Source organism: Phocoena phocoena, chromosome 12, assembly GCF_963924675.1.
Source record: "Phocoena phocoena chromosome 12, mPhoPho1.1, whole genome shotgun sequence".
NCBI lineage: Eukaryota > Metazoa > Chordata > Mammalia > Artiodactyla > Phocoenidae > Phocoena > Phocoena phocoena.
In genome coordinates, this window is record NC_089230.1 from 41,170,696 (window position 1) to 41,188,473 (window position 17,778).

The following is a 17,778-nucleotide window of genomic DNA, read 5'->3' on the forward strand; positions in this document are numbered from 1 at the left end:
CACTGGATTGCCAGGGAATTCCCAGTATAACCTTTTGTCAATTTATATATGAAATATTTTTTTAAATTTCATATATGTACTATCATTTTTAACAAACCTCAATACCCACTGTACACCAAGGAAAAGGTTCATAATTAAGGACAGTGGACTCTTCTATTACTACTTCTTGATAATTAAGGAGGGCTACATCTTGTTAGAGCTAATCTAATTCCACAGTCATTGCTTTACCTTGTAATGAGGTTGACAGAGAGCTTGTTTTAAGAACAGGAAAAGTTGACCCTGGTGTTTTTGAGTCATTCACTTATGTTTGCGTTATTGGTGTTTTTTTAAGTTCAGTTATACATACACGCACATACACACGTGTGTGTGTGTGTGTGTGTGTATGTATTCTTTTTCAGATTCTTTTCCATTATAGGTTATTCCAAAATACTAAATATAGTTGCCTGTGCTATGCAGTAGGTCCTTGTTGTTTATCCATTTTATATATAGTAGTATGTATCTGTTAATCCCAAATTCCCAGTTTATCCCTCCCCCTTTCCTCTTTGGTAACCATAAGTTCGTTTTCTATGTCTGTGAGTCTATTTCTGTTTCATAAATAAGTTCATTTGTATCATTTTTTTAGATTCCACATATAAATGGTATCGTGATATTTGTCTTTCTCTGCCTCACTTATTTCACTATTGGTATTATTTTTAATCTGAGATTACTTTGCAAAAATTCTTGTAAGCCTCTTGTCTATCTGGTAAGCATTTGATAATATCTGTAAATCTCCATAACCAATCACAAGTAACATGCAGTATGTTGAGAATGGACAAAGAAAGGGTGTTTCCCTGCTGACCCCTCTGCTTTGTGGAGCTCCTGTTCTCCCACAGACCAAGTGAGAATACCAACATAGTTCAGAGTGTAAAGGTAGCATAAAGCTGAGTCTTTTTCCTACCTCTTTGGATTAAAAAATGTATATAAATTAAAAGTTTTAACATTTTGTTCCTGCTCCTCTAATTAATTGCCATATGTACCCCGTTTTGGAGATCACTGACTTAAAGTACAAGCAGATGAGTCTGTGTCTAATCTGCCTTATAATTGAATTTAGAATATAAAGGAGACAGTATTCCAATACAAAGGGACCTTGGAGATTGATGTGTTCAGTCTTTTTATTTTAAATATGAGAAAACAGGCCCAAGGAGTGAGGGATTTTGTAAGGTTCTACAGCTCTTTGGTTGAATATGACGTCTGGTAGCTCAGATATTACCAATAGAACTGAGTGTGAAAAATTAAGGCAATGAACAAAAAATTAGATTTCCTTCTGAGGGTTTATTGTTTCTTAATAATACTTTTTTCCTGCCTTGTTATTTTTGAGTAAATTCAGCTACCTACCAGTAAATAATAATGAGCTTGTCTTCAGCTTATATATGGAGGAGAGAATGGAAAATGTGTTTCCTCCACCGTCCCTCACCTCCAGAAAGGTAGGGGAATGAGAACTAGGTTCTTCCAGAGTCTAATGATGGAAGACGGGAAAGTAGACTTTAGTGACATGAGACCCGAATAGTGTCCAGGTCCCTTGTCTGGCATATATAGCATTACTGCCCCAAACCTCCCCCAAATATGGCAGCAGTTCTTTGCTTTCATGCCCAGTGGTAGCCTGAGAAACTCTGGAATCATTTATTTAAAAGGACTAAGCAAAAAGGCCTCTCAAGGTAATAGACAAGGTAACAGAAGGCAGTTGGCTGGCCTCAGACCATGAGCAGGTGACATGAATGTATTCCATGGACCGTGGGGACCTATTAGGAAGCAGAGGGAAACCAATAGAGGATATCAGAGTATTTATTTATTTATTTTTATAAATTTATTTTTTTATTTTTGGCTGCATTGGGTCTTTGTTGCTGCACGCAGGCTTTCTCTAGTTGGGGCGAGCGGGGCTACTCTTCGTTGCGGTGCGCGGGCTTCTCATCGCGGTGGCTTCTCTTGTTGCAGAGCATGGGCTCTAGGCGCACGGGCTTCAGTAGTTGTGGCACTTGGGCTCAGTAGTGGTGGCTCGCGGGCTCTAGAGCACAGGCTCAGTAGTTGTGGCGCATGGGCTTAGTTGCTCTGCGGCATGTGGGATCTTCCCGGACCAGGACTCAAACCTGTGTCCCCTGCATTGGCAGACGGATTCTTAACCACTGCACCATCAGAGAAGCCCGGAGTATTTAGAAGAGAAGAAGAGCAAATTCTTTGGCTTCCTTACTTGTAAGATAAAGGGATTAGGCTATAGGTTGAGTGATGGCTAAGATACTGAGCTTCGTTTCTTTAAAATTGTATTTTTGTATTTTTATAAGATTTTATTCAATGAGTTGAAAGATTTTTATGTAAAAATATCGTTTAAAGACTGTTATTGATAGTCTTGGGTTATACCCTTCAAAATATACTTTAAAAATATACTTTTAAAAGCCATAGTCACAGGTCTCGAATTTCTGTTTATTTTACTATTCCTAATTTGAAAGGTCTTGAAACATATTTGTTGCAGTTCTTTCTTTGGGTATTGCCATATTTTCCTTTGAAAATATAAAAGTTTATCAATAATATCTAAATGATAATACTTCCCATATCAAAATTAATAACAAACATAAATTCAAGACAGCTATCTTGATTTACTCTCCTAATCATTTTTTTTTTTTTGGCCGCGTTGGGTCTTCGTTGCTGCTCGCGGGCTTTCTCTAGTTGTGGCAAGCGGGCTTAGTAGTTGTGGCTCTTAGTTGCAGTGCACATGCTTCTCATTGCAGTGGCTTCTCTTGTTTTGGAGCACAGGCTCTAGGTGCGCGGGCTTCAGCAATTGTGGCACATGGGCTCAGTAGTTGTAACTCTCAGGCTCTAGAGCACAGGCTCAGTAGCTGTGGCACATGGGCTTAGTTGCTCCATGGCATGTGGGATCTTCCTGGACCAGGGATCGAACCCGTGTCCCCTGCAGATTCTTAACCACTGTGCAACCGGGGAAGTCCCATCTCCTAATCATCTTAAAGTGCTTCAACTTACAATTTTCTAGTTGGTTTTATTATGTCCCATTAGAGAATTTGTCTTGTATTCACTCTTTCTACCCACAGATTCAAGTGATTATGTCAACAATTACACTGTTTTTTTTCCTGAAAAATAACAGAGGTATTGGCGGCAACAGTGACTTTATTTTTTAGTTTAAAGGTCCAGATTGGTCTCTTATCCAACCGGAATGCCATCCTATTCTTCAGGAAAATAAGCTGTAGGGTTCTCTATCTGAAGGTTTTAAATGGATCTCAAAAAGCAACTTTGGATCTTCTTGAATGCCTGAATGAGTTTTTGACTTAGGTCCAGAGCTCCATGCCATGGAGCATGAAAGAAGTGACATTTGCCTTAGTATTGCTCTTGTAAAAGCTCTGTTTTAGAGCAGCATTACATCCTAATGGTGCAGATAACTGAGTTACTTATCCTGTCGGATGGAGTTATTTAATTTGAAATTCTATCCGAATGCTAATCAGTGTCTGCTAAGGGTGATGATTTGGGTTTTGGCTATAAGGATACTGATCTGTTCCCTCTGACCATAATTAGTGATACATAGATTGGACTGCTACTTGAGGGTCCTTCTGGACCTTCATGGTGAAACCAATCTACTGACAGAGAGAAGATGTTGATCTTGCCTATCTTTGTGGCCCAAAGAATTTGCACTTTGTTCATCTAAAGAGATTTATCATGTTACTTAAATATGAAGTTAAAAGCTGCTCAGACGTATGTTATACTAAGCTATAAAGTATAATGTTGCTATTTAATCTGTTAAAAGGAGTTGTAATCCTCAGAATGTTAATACAACACATACTTTCAAGTACCATTTATAAATGAATGTGTATGCTAAGCCTAAACATAGGCAAGGCTTATAGGCAATAACCTCTCTTTAAGCAATGGGTTTGTAAAGTCTCATGTTTCCACTGGTTCTCAGTAAGGTAAAGCATAGTTACCATATGTTAGTAGCGGAGCAATTGTTATTAAACAATAATTGCATTGGTTTGTAGTGGGACAGTTGTTATTAATGCTTGCTTGTTCCTCGCTTATAGCTCATTGAGTAGAAAGCTGACAGGATGTTTGGAGGAATAGCTAGCAAAGAAGTATTCTCTGATCTTAGGGCTCAGAGAAATACTCTTTAAAAAAACCAACTCTAATAATTGGGGCCAAACACTGAGAAGAGGATTAAGATATTTCTGAAAATGAAAGTTCTTTTCCAAGAAGTCTTTTTCAATTTAATGCAATCAATCAGACCTGCCCTGCTGTATGGAATCATAAGTTAAGAATTAAGGAGAGGGCTTGCCTGGTGGCGCAGTGGTTGAGAGTCTGCCTGCCGATGCAGGGGACACGGGTTCGTGCCCCGGTCCGGGAAGATCCCACATGCCGCGGAGCGGCTGGGCCTGCGTGTCCGGAGCCTGTGCTCCACAACGGGAGAGGCCACAACAGTGAGAGGCCCGCGTACAGCAAAAAAAAAAAAGAATTAAGGAGAATTCCTTAAATTTGATGCAGGTTTGATTCTGAATAATTATCATAAGGCCTGAAGGTGCAAAGAAACAATATATCTATTCTTCAAGGAAAGTCTGCGCCTCTGTAGTTCTGCAGTCAAAAACTGTGGCTGAATCTGTTCTCCAACCTAAATTTGTTATTAAAATGGTCAAGCCCATTATTATCTATCATTTTATAGATAATTTTGGTAAATAAGTTGCTTATAAAAAATACAACCTAATTTCTCTGAGTTATTTAAAATACTATCTTGTAAGAGGTTGATCTTTTAGGCAGTCAGGTTGAAACAAGGATTTTGAAGTGTTCACTTTCCCTCTTGTCTGGATATGGTTAGATTCTTCATGCCTGTGAGCTCCTGATCTGTTTATCTGAAGGACACCTTTCCCAGTAGAGAGATGGAAGATAACGTGAAGGGTGGGGGGAGGGAGCCATACAAAATGGTTTATTGAATTAAACTTTTTTCCATTTTAGCAAGTTTTATCACTTTATCTCACAATTTTACATATACGTATAGTAAGCCAGAGGATAGCAATACTAAAGAAAGGGATAAACTTAAGGTGGAAATTATCAGTCTAAGACACCTAAAGCAATATGAGAGATAAGTAGTGAATCCTAGTTTTTCCATGATTTCACCTCTTGATTTTAGATGTATGTATTTATGTATGATTTATGTATGATTCTGGTTAAGTGTGTTCTTTGATTCAAAGGCTGTTGGTAGAGGAAACTCAAAGTGAAAGAGCAGTTTCTCCAGTCCACATGGTTTTGTGGGTAGGCCTTAAACCAAAAATATCCACCTTCCACTTGCTCATCAATTGTGAAATTAACTAGCAGGTGCTTGCAGTTTAAACAAAGACTGGATCTGCTTCTCAGACTGGTGCTCACATACAGCTATGTACTAGAAGCCATGGACTACGTGGGGCATATTCCTGGAATGTGACCTTACTTAAAGATTTAAGGGATTTAATCTCATTTAAAACAAACACAGATTGAAGGAGACTACAAAATCTACATTGTTAAGATAAATCCAAAAGATTTTAGTGTTGCAGGCTGTTTGGGGCTTCCCTCCTTTACATACTGTTCTCTGCCTGCCCTAACCCCTCTCCTGTCATTAGGGTAAGTCACTGGAAAAGTTTTAGAACATCTTAAAAAATGCTGCATGAATATTAATAGGATGCATATCTTCATTTAGATTTAATAAGTTTATTTTAATGGAAATCAGAGTCAGAAGTTTATAAAATTGGCCTCAAACCCTCAGATTGTAGAAGTTCACTTCTGAAAACCCAGATATCGTATAAAATGTATCAAGCCCAAAAGGAAGCTTGGTCAGGATACTGTATTTCAAAAGAGGATTTGAAACATGACTCCCATGAGAGTCAGAGAAGGTATATCAGTTTGCATTCTCGTATTCAGAAGATTATGATTCTGGAGTTTCTGATTTTCCAAGAACCCCTGAGGAAGCTAGGCCTTATTGGTTTAGTTAAGCTGAGCTTTTGTGCAGTGGTAATGGCACTTATTTTATTGAGTACTTTACCCGTGGCAGGCATTGTGCATGGTGCTTTACATTCATGGACTTGTAGCGCCTTGTACGAAATGCACTGTCCCTTTTTACAAATGAGAAAACCAAGGCTCAGAGAGAATATGTGACTTGCCTGGGATCTTGCACTCAGTGGGCTCCTGAACCAACCTTCAGTCCCAGGCCTTTCTGACTCTAAGGTAGTGTTTTGATAGTCTGCTGCCCGCAGTCGAGCCAGCCAATTTATGTTTTTATCTTCTTAGTGTTTTTCATCAAAGGATCTGTAAAGAGTGACCTGAAGTGTATAAATTTCAGTCTGCTGACCTAAAACATAATATAACCCAAAATGTTAAGAGCTCTCAAATTAAGGTTTCTAAATAATTTAGATTTAACTTTGGAAAAAAAAAAAGTAGAAAATACTATATGCTGGGAATTCAAATGTAATTTTGGTTTTCAAAAGAAGGTAGATATGATGACTGTTGAATACAGCTAATGGTGATGTGACTTCCTGAGCGAGATCTTGAAAGACAAGAACACAAGTAACTGGGAACCTGTATGGATTCACTAACAAGCCAGATTTGCTTCTTGGATAGGCTCACCAAACCGTTAGATCCGAGAAATTCAAAAGACAAAGCACTGACCTTGAGCGTGGCACTTTGCAAAACCGTCTCTCAGTATCTTACAGACAGCGGAAGATAAATAGAATTTAGGTTCTAGAATACATTGCTGGATCAATAACTGGTTGTACCCAGTAGGTGACTGATGTCTTGCTGAAGATGTATTTATGATGGTGTTTGACATGGTTCAGTCTTCTACCATGCAGTAATTTTCATCAGATGTTTATATAAAAGTCCTGATTATCCAAAATTTTCATAGGAGGAAAAGAGAATGAATGTATATCAAATGAAGCCAAAGCTAGTATAAGAATATAAAATCATCTTAACAGACTTCAGTAGGCAGAAACGTGGAGGACTATTCTTAGGTTTAAAAACTGAAAAACACAAGTACAAATTGAGAATGATAGGATTTGAGGGTTTTATTTATTAGATTTTATTATTAGACGTTGTTACCTTTAGACATAAGAAGTATAGCTGTGTGAGCCAAAACAAATTAATGATTCGCTTTCTCTTTCCTTATCAGTAATTTTGTGGAATATTAAAGCTTTTACCAATATTTGTGTAATACTCATTCAGAGTAATACACATCACAGATAAATTGTTCCCATGTAAAGTACTTTAATCAAATTGTATTAGGTGCATATTACAAATTATGAAATACAATTGAACGAACTCACCAGAGTCTTATATTATGATGCTTTTGCCTAACTCTGGCCTAGTATGTGTCTCTCCCAAGTAATATTCATGACCTTCCTTTTGCAAGAAATTTTTTGAAAAATTTTTTTAACTTAAGCAATTACTTAGCTTTAATTTGTTAGATCCTTATACCTTTTTAGAGAAAGCATGTGGAAATTAAAGAAAATATACCTCTTTTTTTTCTTCTGGAATTGTTTTCGCCCACTAAAATGTAGACTCCATGAATTTGAGGACCTTATGAGTCTTCATTGCCATGTCCCTAGAACCTAGGACAGTGCCTGACACATAGTAGTTGCTTAATAAATGTTAAAGGAAATAATATCTCAGATGATTGTGACTAAGCTGATCTGCTGGATATGTGACTCCATATATTAGTTTGCTGTTAGCCCCTGTGATTTCAGCGAATTGTTTGACACCAGGCAAAAGTGAACAATTACTGGGTAGGCCTAACAAACATGAAAAGAAGCTAACAAAAGCTTGAAGCTGAAACCATACACAAGCCCCTGTGTCCCTATCCTCTGAAGCAAAAGGCTTTTTCTTTAGTCTTCTAGGCCTCCCCTGAGTCTCAAAAGGCTGGCTGAAGAGTTAATGATCAGGAAATATGAAGATGTAGAAACAAAGAATAGCTGTTGGGCCAGGAAACTGGTAACAAGTTAGACTATAAATCCGCCACATCACAGAATCACCGAGTTCCCAGTCCCCTGAAAGATATACATAAAGGCCTGGCACACATTCCTATGTTCTTTTTACAGGAAGCAGGCCCACACCAGATGAAAACTGCTGACCACAAGCACATAGACCCTAGGCCATTTGAAACCAGAAGGTTGATGACGCTTGAAATTTCACCTTGATGCCAACCAATCCGAGAATGGTGCACGAGCTGATCACACACCCTGCAGCCCCTCCCTCACACTGCCTTTAAAACCCCTCCCCTGAAAGCCATCGAGAGTTCCGGTCTTTTGCGCACGCGCTGCTCATTCTTGTTGCTTAGTGCCCTACAGTAAACGTTGTACTCTCCTTTACCACACACAACATGGTGTCAGTAGATTGGCTTTAGTGTGTGTGGGCAAGTGGACCCAAGTTTGGTTCGGTAACAAAGTGTACCTACCATCTATTGTAGGTTAGCTGTGCTAAATTATCTAGTAATAGAATGTAGGACAGATCCATGTAGTAGTCAAATATTGTAAAATAATAAAAGTATTGGCAATAATTACTAATTATATGCCACAATTATATGACCATTAATAAAGATACTTGATGCATTATCATGTGAGGTGATATAGGAGTCAGGATAACAGCTCTAAACCAGGAATCAGAGTAGTCAAGTTTAAATCCTGATTCAACCACTTATTTATTTATTTATTTATTTTGTGGTATGCGGGCCTCTCACTGTTGTGGCCTCTCCCGTTGCGGAGCACAGGCTCCAGACGCGCAGGCTCAGTGGCCATGGCTCATGGGCCCAGCCGCTCCGCGGCATGTGGGATCTTCTCGGACCGGGGCAGGAACCCGCGTCCCCTGCATCGGCAGGCAGACTCTCAACCGCTGCGCCACCAGGGAACCCCTCAACCACTTATTAGTTGTCTGACCTTAAGAAAGTCATAGTAACCACTATAAATCTCAGTTTCTCCGTTTGTAAAATGGATGTAAGAATAGTAATTATTTCACACGGTTGATATAAGACTAAATGACATAGTCCATGTAGAGATTAGCACAGGATATAGAGCTTTGTAAATAATAATAAAAGCAAGCTATTATTGATGTATATAAGAGCTGTTTTAACAAGGTACAACATATATTATTATAATCTCCTTTATGCAAAGATAAAATTTCTTCTCAGAGAAATGTGATCATCCCAGACCACAGACAGAACATTTGGGAACCAGTACTAGAACGCAAGTCACTCCAGCTTCAAATCCTATTTACATTCTAGCTGTGCTACTTTAAAATGGTGTGGGAAGAATTCTAGAATAATGTTGAACTACCAGCAAAAGTATGAAGAGTCTGAATGGTCTTTCGGGAAGAAAAACTGGCAAATGAATAAAATAACACAGAATAGAAAAATAGAATGTCCTGGGCCTGTCGCATCTGCCCAAAGAATATTGAGTATTGTATCTAGTGTTGAATAGAGGGAGGAAATAACTTCATTTTATAAATATTTTTATAATTGTTATTTTAAGAGTCAAAATTTTTTGATCTATTTACATGTGTTTTGACACTGTTAGAAGGCAGGGCTTTTCCCTCTTGTGTATAAATTTCTCTGGGCAAGCACGTAGGATTGAACAAAATTTAAATATTTCGTGCACTTTATCATGGTGATATTTTTCTCAGTTGTGTACTACCATTTATATATGAACCTCCTTTATTTTGTTTCCACAGAATGCTGAAGTTTCTGTTTTTGAAGTAAATATACGCTTTGTCGGTGGACTAATCTCAGCTTACTACCTGTCTGGAGAAGAGGTAAGATGAAAAGTGGCATATAAATGGGAATTATGAAGTGTCTTAAAATGATATTCTCCAAGTAAAGTATGCTTTTTATGGTATCCATTAAATTTTCACGTTTTGATGGGCCTCTAGCATATACTGAATTTCTTATAATAAGTACTAATTAAATGAGCACACTGGGAAAGTCTGACAGAGCATGTTGTCAGGAAATGTTAGGCAGTGCCTTTAAAAAAGCCTGGCTCCATTATGTTATGTGTGGTGTGATTAAAACTACAAATTATATATGCCTATGGACAAAGTAAAGAGTTTAGTATAGTGGCAGGTTTGTGGATTTCTTTCTTTAAAAATTATTTTAATGTTAGTATAATATTAACTTAATAAAAACTTTTTTGAAATAAAGCTTGGCAAGTGAGATATAAAAATTAGAGTATTTAAGAAACTGAGGGGGTGAGTGAGATACTCAGCTTCCCAGTTAGAAGTCCTGTAGGCCAGTAACCCTACATAAAGTGCTTTGCAGCTCCTCCTAGGTTGGAGCTTAATTAATTATCGCTGCTCAGAACAAAGAAGGAATTTTTAATTTAGCTGCCTTTTATCAATAGATGAAGAAAGGATTTTTGTATCATGCTCATGAAGAGCACAGGTGCTATTATCCTGAAAGGTTTTGGACAGCTTTATGAATAACAGCCTAAGAGTCCACTAAGAGTCATTAGAATGGACCTCACCTTTAATTTCAACAGTGTTAAAAGCTGACATCAGGAAAAACAGTCACGTATTTCAATTGCATATCAATCAGATTTGTGTTAGCCTGAGCAATCTGGCTGGGGGGAAGAGGGGATCTTACCAAGTGTACTAGTTCATGTATTTCTATGCTCCTTCAAACAAATTTAAGCAGAGCAATATATGCTTAATGAGAAAGACTGCTTTACTTTGTTTCTCGTCTCTCAGATGCTTTCCTAGTCATAACAAAACAGCCTGTACGATCTTAACATTCTCCTTCTTTTTAGATTTTATTCTACCATAGAGATTTTCAAAGTATATGGATGGCTTCTATATTTCCCTGTATCTGTCCTGTTTGTGATAAACCCTGTTCTTCATTATCCTTCTTCTTCCCTTTTTCCAGTTGCACATAACTTCATTTGTTCATTTTGATGTAGGATGTTCTAAACGCTAAGCCTGGGAATCCATATTTTTAAAAACTCATAATTAAAATTAATTACTGTTTTTTACTAAAGAAGTTTATACTTTTAGAATATATGTCTTTGAGTATCCAGTGCCTGTGTATTCTCATTGTGTTTGGCATGACATACTTAGGATGACCTTGGTTTTAACTTCCTTCATCATTTCTGTGGGGTGAGACAATTTGGAGGAAATAAGGACTTCATTGTATCTGGGCTTAGATAGAGTAATGGAGCATGCAAAGAGAAACAATTATGTATTTCCTCTAAATATGCATCATGTAGATTAGGATACTTTTTTACTCATAACAGTATCTTAAGTTTATATACCTGTGTTTGTTTCTATATGTGTGTATGCTTACTGGAGACATATATGTTTATATACTGATATAAATATAATACAGATATAGCTTGCCTACAGATAAAATCATCTGCCTAAGACGTTGTAAGGATTTTTTTTTTTTTGCGGTATGCGGGCCTCTCACTGTTGTGGTCTCTCCCGTTGCGGAGCACAGGCTCCAGACGCACAGGCCCAGCGGCCATGGCTCACGCGCCCAGCTGCTCCGCGGCATGTGGGATCCTCCTGGACCGGGGCACAAACCCACGTCCCCTGCCTCAGCAGGCGGACTCTCAACCAGTGCGCCACCAGGGAAGCCCTGTAAGGATATTTTTAAATTCTATACTTAGCTAACTTTAGTAAGAAAAGGACTACAAAAAACACCTCCATTGAAAACAATTATTCTTTTAGTATATATGCTTTGTCCTTATCCCTGTGCAAAACATTCATTGTGTTAATTATATCTATATTTTCTGTATTTTAATTTTATGATAAAAGTTACCTTAGGTATTTCCTTTCTTATATATCAATACTTTTCTTTGTTTCTATAGAATACATTTTTAATTTTAGTTCTTAAAGATTCATCTTCTCAGCATAGTTTTTGCTAACTATTCCCTAAACGTTAGACAGTTGGGTTGCTTCCAGTATTCCTATATTTTGAATAATGTAGCTATAATCAGCCAATAAATATATTTATCCTCTAAAGTGGGATTGCCAAGTGAGAAGCAATTAGTATAAGACTGTTTTACCATCATTTCCTGTTTCTTCCCCCCAGTTATTACCTCATCACTGATGGTTGCCTTTCATTTGACCAATGCACTCAGGAGAATTAGCTGTCAGGAATGTGATCAAGGAAAATTATTTTACCCTAAGTCTGAGCTTGATCTATTTGTCTCCATATCAAAATGAAAAATTGGGCATTCGTTTGATAGAAAGCACATCAACATGGCCACATTATGGATTAGTTGGTTTTAGATTGTTGATAAAGTTCTATGCTACACACTCTTTTATAGATCAAGGTATTACTAAGATAGTCTAGGAAAATTCATCTTCTTAAGTTATCTCATAGAGGGACTACTAAATCACCATAATTTAACATTCTCATTTCATCGCTGAGGCTCAGGAGTATTCTGAGAACATCTTATAAATCACCATCAGAAGTATATAGGCCCACACTGATGTAAGTTCAAGATTCTTACGTTTATGTTACAAAGACAGAAGAGGAAATACCACTGACTTGCATTACCTGCTTCAGGAAAATTACAGTTAGAAACACTGAACAATAATCTAGAATGTCAATGGACCTCTAAACCTACGAAAAGAACAATAGGAACACGAAATACCTGTTGACATATACTTTGATTACAGGGACATATTCAAAAACTTGAAATGCCCTAGCTCAGTTAAAATATTTTGTAGTATTATTTTTTTAACAAAAGCCGAGCCGCAAGATTTCCAGAGTCTATATAAGAAATGCAGATAAGCATGAGAATTACAAACAGATGGGATGAAAATAAGATGAATACCAAATACTAAATGATCAGTAATAAAAATAAATAAAAGAGATAGCATTGCTCTATTATAAGCTCAACGGAAACTAAAGTCCTCATTGGAGATAGTAAATAGCATCTAGAATATCATTACCCAAATTATGTTCTACAGACCACTAGTTTCTTTAGATATGGCAGGATAAATCTGTATCTGTATATATACTAAAAATAAATTTGGAAAAAGTTACATCCTATATTCTTTCTTAGAAATTCACAATTTACAGAAAAAGAAACTAATTTTTTTTATCTCTGTATTTCCATACTTACTTAACTATAACCTCCCTCTTTTTTTTTTTTTTTTAATGTAACATCTGCTAACACTGAGTTACAAGCATTGTTTCCCAGAACAAATTTTGGGAAATATTACTGTAGAATAAGAGTAACCAAAGCAAAAGTGATATTGAAAATTGGCAAATGCAAAACAAGACATTTCAAGAGAAGATGATACACGTAGAAAATAGCATGTATGACTATACCACATTATTATTATTTGCTTGACAACAGAAATCAGTGGCTGTATTGAGCAGAAAGTAAACTTAATGGGATATAGTAATGCCACAGACTCATAGAGAAGGCTGAAGAAGAAATTGGAACTAACACTCTCAAGTTGCCACAGAGGATCTCTATGGCTCAGCAATCTCTCTGGGTCACCCTAGAATTAATAAACATGCACTAATTTTTTCCTACCCTTGTCAAGACACAAAGTTCCAGAAGAAGGAGGTCAATTGGCAGTTTTATTTAATGTGGTCCCTTAAGGATCTTAGGAAATGAAAGAGAGGTTATGATAAAAAGTCTTCCACGGGGTTTGAATTCAGTATCCCATGAGGACCAAGTATAGATAATTCCTGAATAGGAAATTGAAGACCCTATTGGAAGGGTAGGAAGAAAAGATGTTTGGGAGTCAAGAAAAAGACATAATTCCACTATGATGAATAAGGGTGTCAGAGGAAATAGACAAGCTGTATGGAAACTGATAATATAATAAAATACTACTTAGGAAAGCTTTTCCTGATTTGAAAAACTACTTTATTCTGTAAATTGAGAGAGAACATTTAGAACTGACAAGGTATTTAATCCTCAAAGGAAACATTCAAGTAATATGTTTTAAGTATGTGAACTAGAAAAAGTCAACTCATCAAAGCTAAAAAGATTGAAGAATGAGCTTTCATTGAATAAAGGCAACAAGGGCATCTGACCCAAGACTGGGGAAACATACGTAATAGATTTTTACATTAGATCAGTTTACTCTGCCAAGGTAGCCTTCATTCTGAAGGCAGCAAAAGAACGTTTTCCCAAATTAACCAAAAGAAATCCACTGCTCCAGGGACACCACTACAAAAGATTGCTGAAGGACTTACTGAAAAAGAGAAGTAGCTAATACCTCTAATTTTAAAAATATCAAGGGGGAAAACATGAAGTGGGTAGGATTGTGGAGTAGGGAGGAGAGAAATAAGATTGAGAATGTGAGTGTAGTGGTAGAAAGATCTATTTTTTTCTCATAATAGGATTCAGACGTTTGGGGTGCTGGACATCAATTTTGTAGAGTTTGTTTAGTGATGATCCTTATATATACTTTAGATATTAATTTACTGTTTAGCATTCATTATTGAAACTTTATAAAATAAAGGAATATGATAAACTGAATAGGTAATATTTTCATTTTAAAAGGTTTAACTTAGCAAAATGATATTAGATTACCGTAATTTTGCTTAAATTTGTAATTGTTTCTGTGGTTAATGAGCTAAATTGTCTCATGTTGAATATTTTCTTAAGATTGGAAGTTTATTTTGTACTTTAAAAGGGATCTAGGAGTACATGGAATCGATTCTAAAATAATGTACACTTTCATCAAATGAAAATGCTACCTTTTTTTGGCCTACATTGAATTACAGAAATCATACCTATTCCCTAACTCAGGTTTTCTATGTGTCTCACTCTGTACAAAGCTCTATCCTGTATTTATAATTGTTTTTGGAAGCACAGAAGTTTTATTAGCCATAAGAACTTTATCTCAGTAATACATGAAAGCAGTTCTACAGTTTGCCAAGAATTTCAGCTCCAAAGCCTATTCATGGCTAAGGTATAAGTGGCAGAAGCTGGTATAGATTTGCATGTGATAAATGTGGTAGACCAAATGAGAGGGCTTGGCATCTAAAGGAGAGGGAAACTCAGAAAATTAACTTGTTTATTAATGAAATATGTGTATCCCTTTTAGTTTAGCACAGTACTTTGCATATAGTAAGTGGACTACAAATTTGTATCAGTGAGAATAGACCTATTATGATGCAGTAACAACCTCAAAATCTCAATGGTTTAAGACAATACGTTCTACACACTCTTTATGCTTTGCCCATGCTGCATGCTCTGCCCACAACTCTGCTTCTCATCATCCTCCCTCCAGAGCCCAGACTGGTGCAGCAGCTGCCATCTGAGTCATTTCCATTTGCCAAGGCAGGAGGCAGGGTGTTGAGGTGGCAAAAGAGAACCTGGGAAATCACACACTGGCTTTTAACATGTCTATTGAAAAGACACTTGTTACTTCAGCTCTCATCTTATTGGCGAAAGCAAGTCACATGGTCACTGTAATTTAAAGGGTTGGGGGACAGGATGCAGTGTTACCACCACACGCCTGGGAGTAAATAGTGCTAGTGACTGCCACAGTAGCCACTGACTTGGGTTAAACTGTATAGCCTTCCCAGCTGCTAGGAGAAGCAGAAGATAGGAATTTGTGAAAAGAGGGGAATTTTTTCAAGGGTCCCCAAACTGGAATTAGTCTGCACCACAAGGAAAAGACTTCCATACTATGGCCCTAGGGTAGTAATTAGAGAGTCATGCCTTGGGATAGGAAAACATATTCCCTGACTTGTCAAGTAAAAGGCTACTCTTCTAGCACTTGTCTACAAAATTCTGTTTCTGTGAGAAACATCTCCTATTCTAGACTTCTCCTGTAACCCTCCAAATTTCAAACAGTAAAGTTGAGAAACCCAGGTAAACTATGCTGTAGAAAAGGAATGCCTGTCATCAGTACTGCAGTTGTCTAGTGGGGGAGCTAATCATTGCTCTTCAGCAGCACCCTGCTGTGTTGAGCAGACGTTGTGGACCTGGTGCCTTTCCTCCAACCACTTCCTCTTTAAGTGTTTGCTCAGACCAGGAACTTGTTGTTTTGCAAAACCTAATGTACAAGATGAGGTAATATGTTTATATTTAGATTTATAGTGAATCATTTCATAATTTACAATGTCTGTTAAAACCAATACTTAAATCATTTTTATTGTCTGAATCATATTGACATAGATTTCTAATACTAAATTTGTGTGTGTATGTATGTGTGTGACTTAAACAAAAGCTGTACTTTTCTAGTAATATTTCTGTATATTATTTTTCTTTGAAATTATTGCAATGTCCTTTAGGAAGGTATCATGAGGTACCTATAGCAAGGAACTTAAAATTTAATGGGACTAATAGAAAATTCCTGAGAATTGTGATAAGTTACCATCTGGTAAGTTCATTTATTTAGTGGATCAGCATATGCTTATTGAATACCTGCACTGAAGCACTGACTGCACTTGGTGCTGCAGAACCAGTGAACAAGAGAAACAGTCTCCACTGACAAATATTTATTCATTTAGATGTTATAACAACCCTGTAAAGTAGGAGTAGATATTGTTTTTATCCTCATTTTACATAGGGAAAGACAGAGCACTGAGTGTTAAGTAACTTACCCAAGGGCATACAAAGCAGCAGAGCTGGCCTTCAAAGTTGGACAGTCTAGCTACAAGACAGCAAGTAGCAACCAGACATTAGGGATCTCAAACGTAGAAGATAGAAGTAGGCTATAGGCTTGAACTTATGAGTCATCAACAGCTAAATGATAATAGAAAGGATAGAAGGGAATGGGGCTGCTGAGAATTCTTATAGATTGAAAAAAGGGAGCCTTAACATTTAGGCATTGGTGAGAGGAAAGAGCTAGAAAAGGAGACTAAGAAATGGTAATCCCAGAAGTAGGAGGAAAACTAATAAATGTGATTATCACAGGAGCAAAGGGAAAATAGTATTTTGAAAAATGAGGAAGTGTTCAGTTGTGTCAGAGATTGCTGCTATGGCAAGATGTTTAAGGACTGAAAATATCTTTGGATGTAACAATATGGAGGTCACGGATGACTTTACTGAAAGTACTTTTAGTAGAATAATAGCATATAATCCAAATTGATTTTGATTGAAGAGGAGAAGGTCTTTTAGAAGGTAAGGGAGGGTAGGATTCAGAGGACAGATAGCCTTAGGGAGTGGTCCCTCCTCCACTGCAGTATGAGAGGGTAGAGGAGAAAATGGGCACACATGTCAGTGACTTGGTAGATTTGGTGGCAAAGATATGAGATGTTTACTATGTGATGGCCCCTGTTAACTATATGAAGAAGCATCAGACAAGGACATCTGCTGAGGTTCACGGGGAGAGAATAGACATTTCAGATGAGTGTGTATAATTTGAAATTGTCATTCTAGAGAGGGTTGTGACTAGAGATACATGGTAGAATTTCTGGACAGTATCTACGTGGGTGACCATGAATTCATGGTGGCATCAGTCCTCAGATGTATGATATTTCTTTCTCCAGTAGTGCTCAGCAGTTCACATACAAGCATGGAGAAGGTAGTTGGTGTGTTTTCATTGAGTTTTGCTAGACCGATGAGACAGAGACACCAAAAAAGGTATGGATTTTATGGTATTGGCAAAAAGTTTCATTAAAATTACAGACCATAAAGTCCAAGAATGAGTATAAGACAGTATGAAAAAAAAACCGGTGAGTGATGGTTAGAGAGAAAATGGACTGGTTAAATTGCCTGATGTTTAGTTGAAGTAGGATAGTAGAAGTAGCAGTAATTTAGCAGATGACTAGAAGCTCTGGAAGTTAAGGCTATATAGTGGAATGTATGAATAAGATATTTA

The 17,778-nt window shown here is 37.2% G+C and overlaps 1 protein-coding gene across 1 annotated transcript in view; it reads left to right on the forward strand.

The window, feature by feature from the left end:
- Window positions 1-17,778, forward strand: part of MAN1A1 (mannosidase alpha class 1A member 1) — a 169,400-nt gene that overhangs the window by 50,985 nt on the left and 100,637 nt on the right. The window contains exon 4 of the mRNA XM_065888750.1: window positions 9,709-9,789. Coding sequence (XP_065744822.1) covers window positions 9,709-9,789 — 81 coding nt within the window. The remainder of the gene's footprint in view (window positions 1-9,708; window positions 9,790-17,778) is intronic.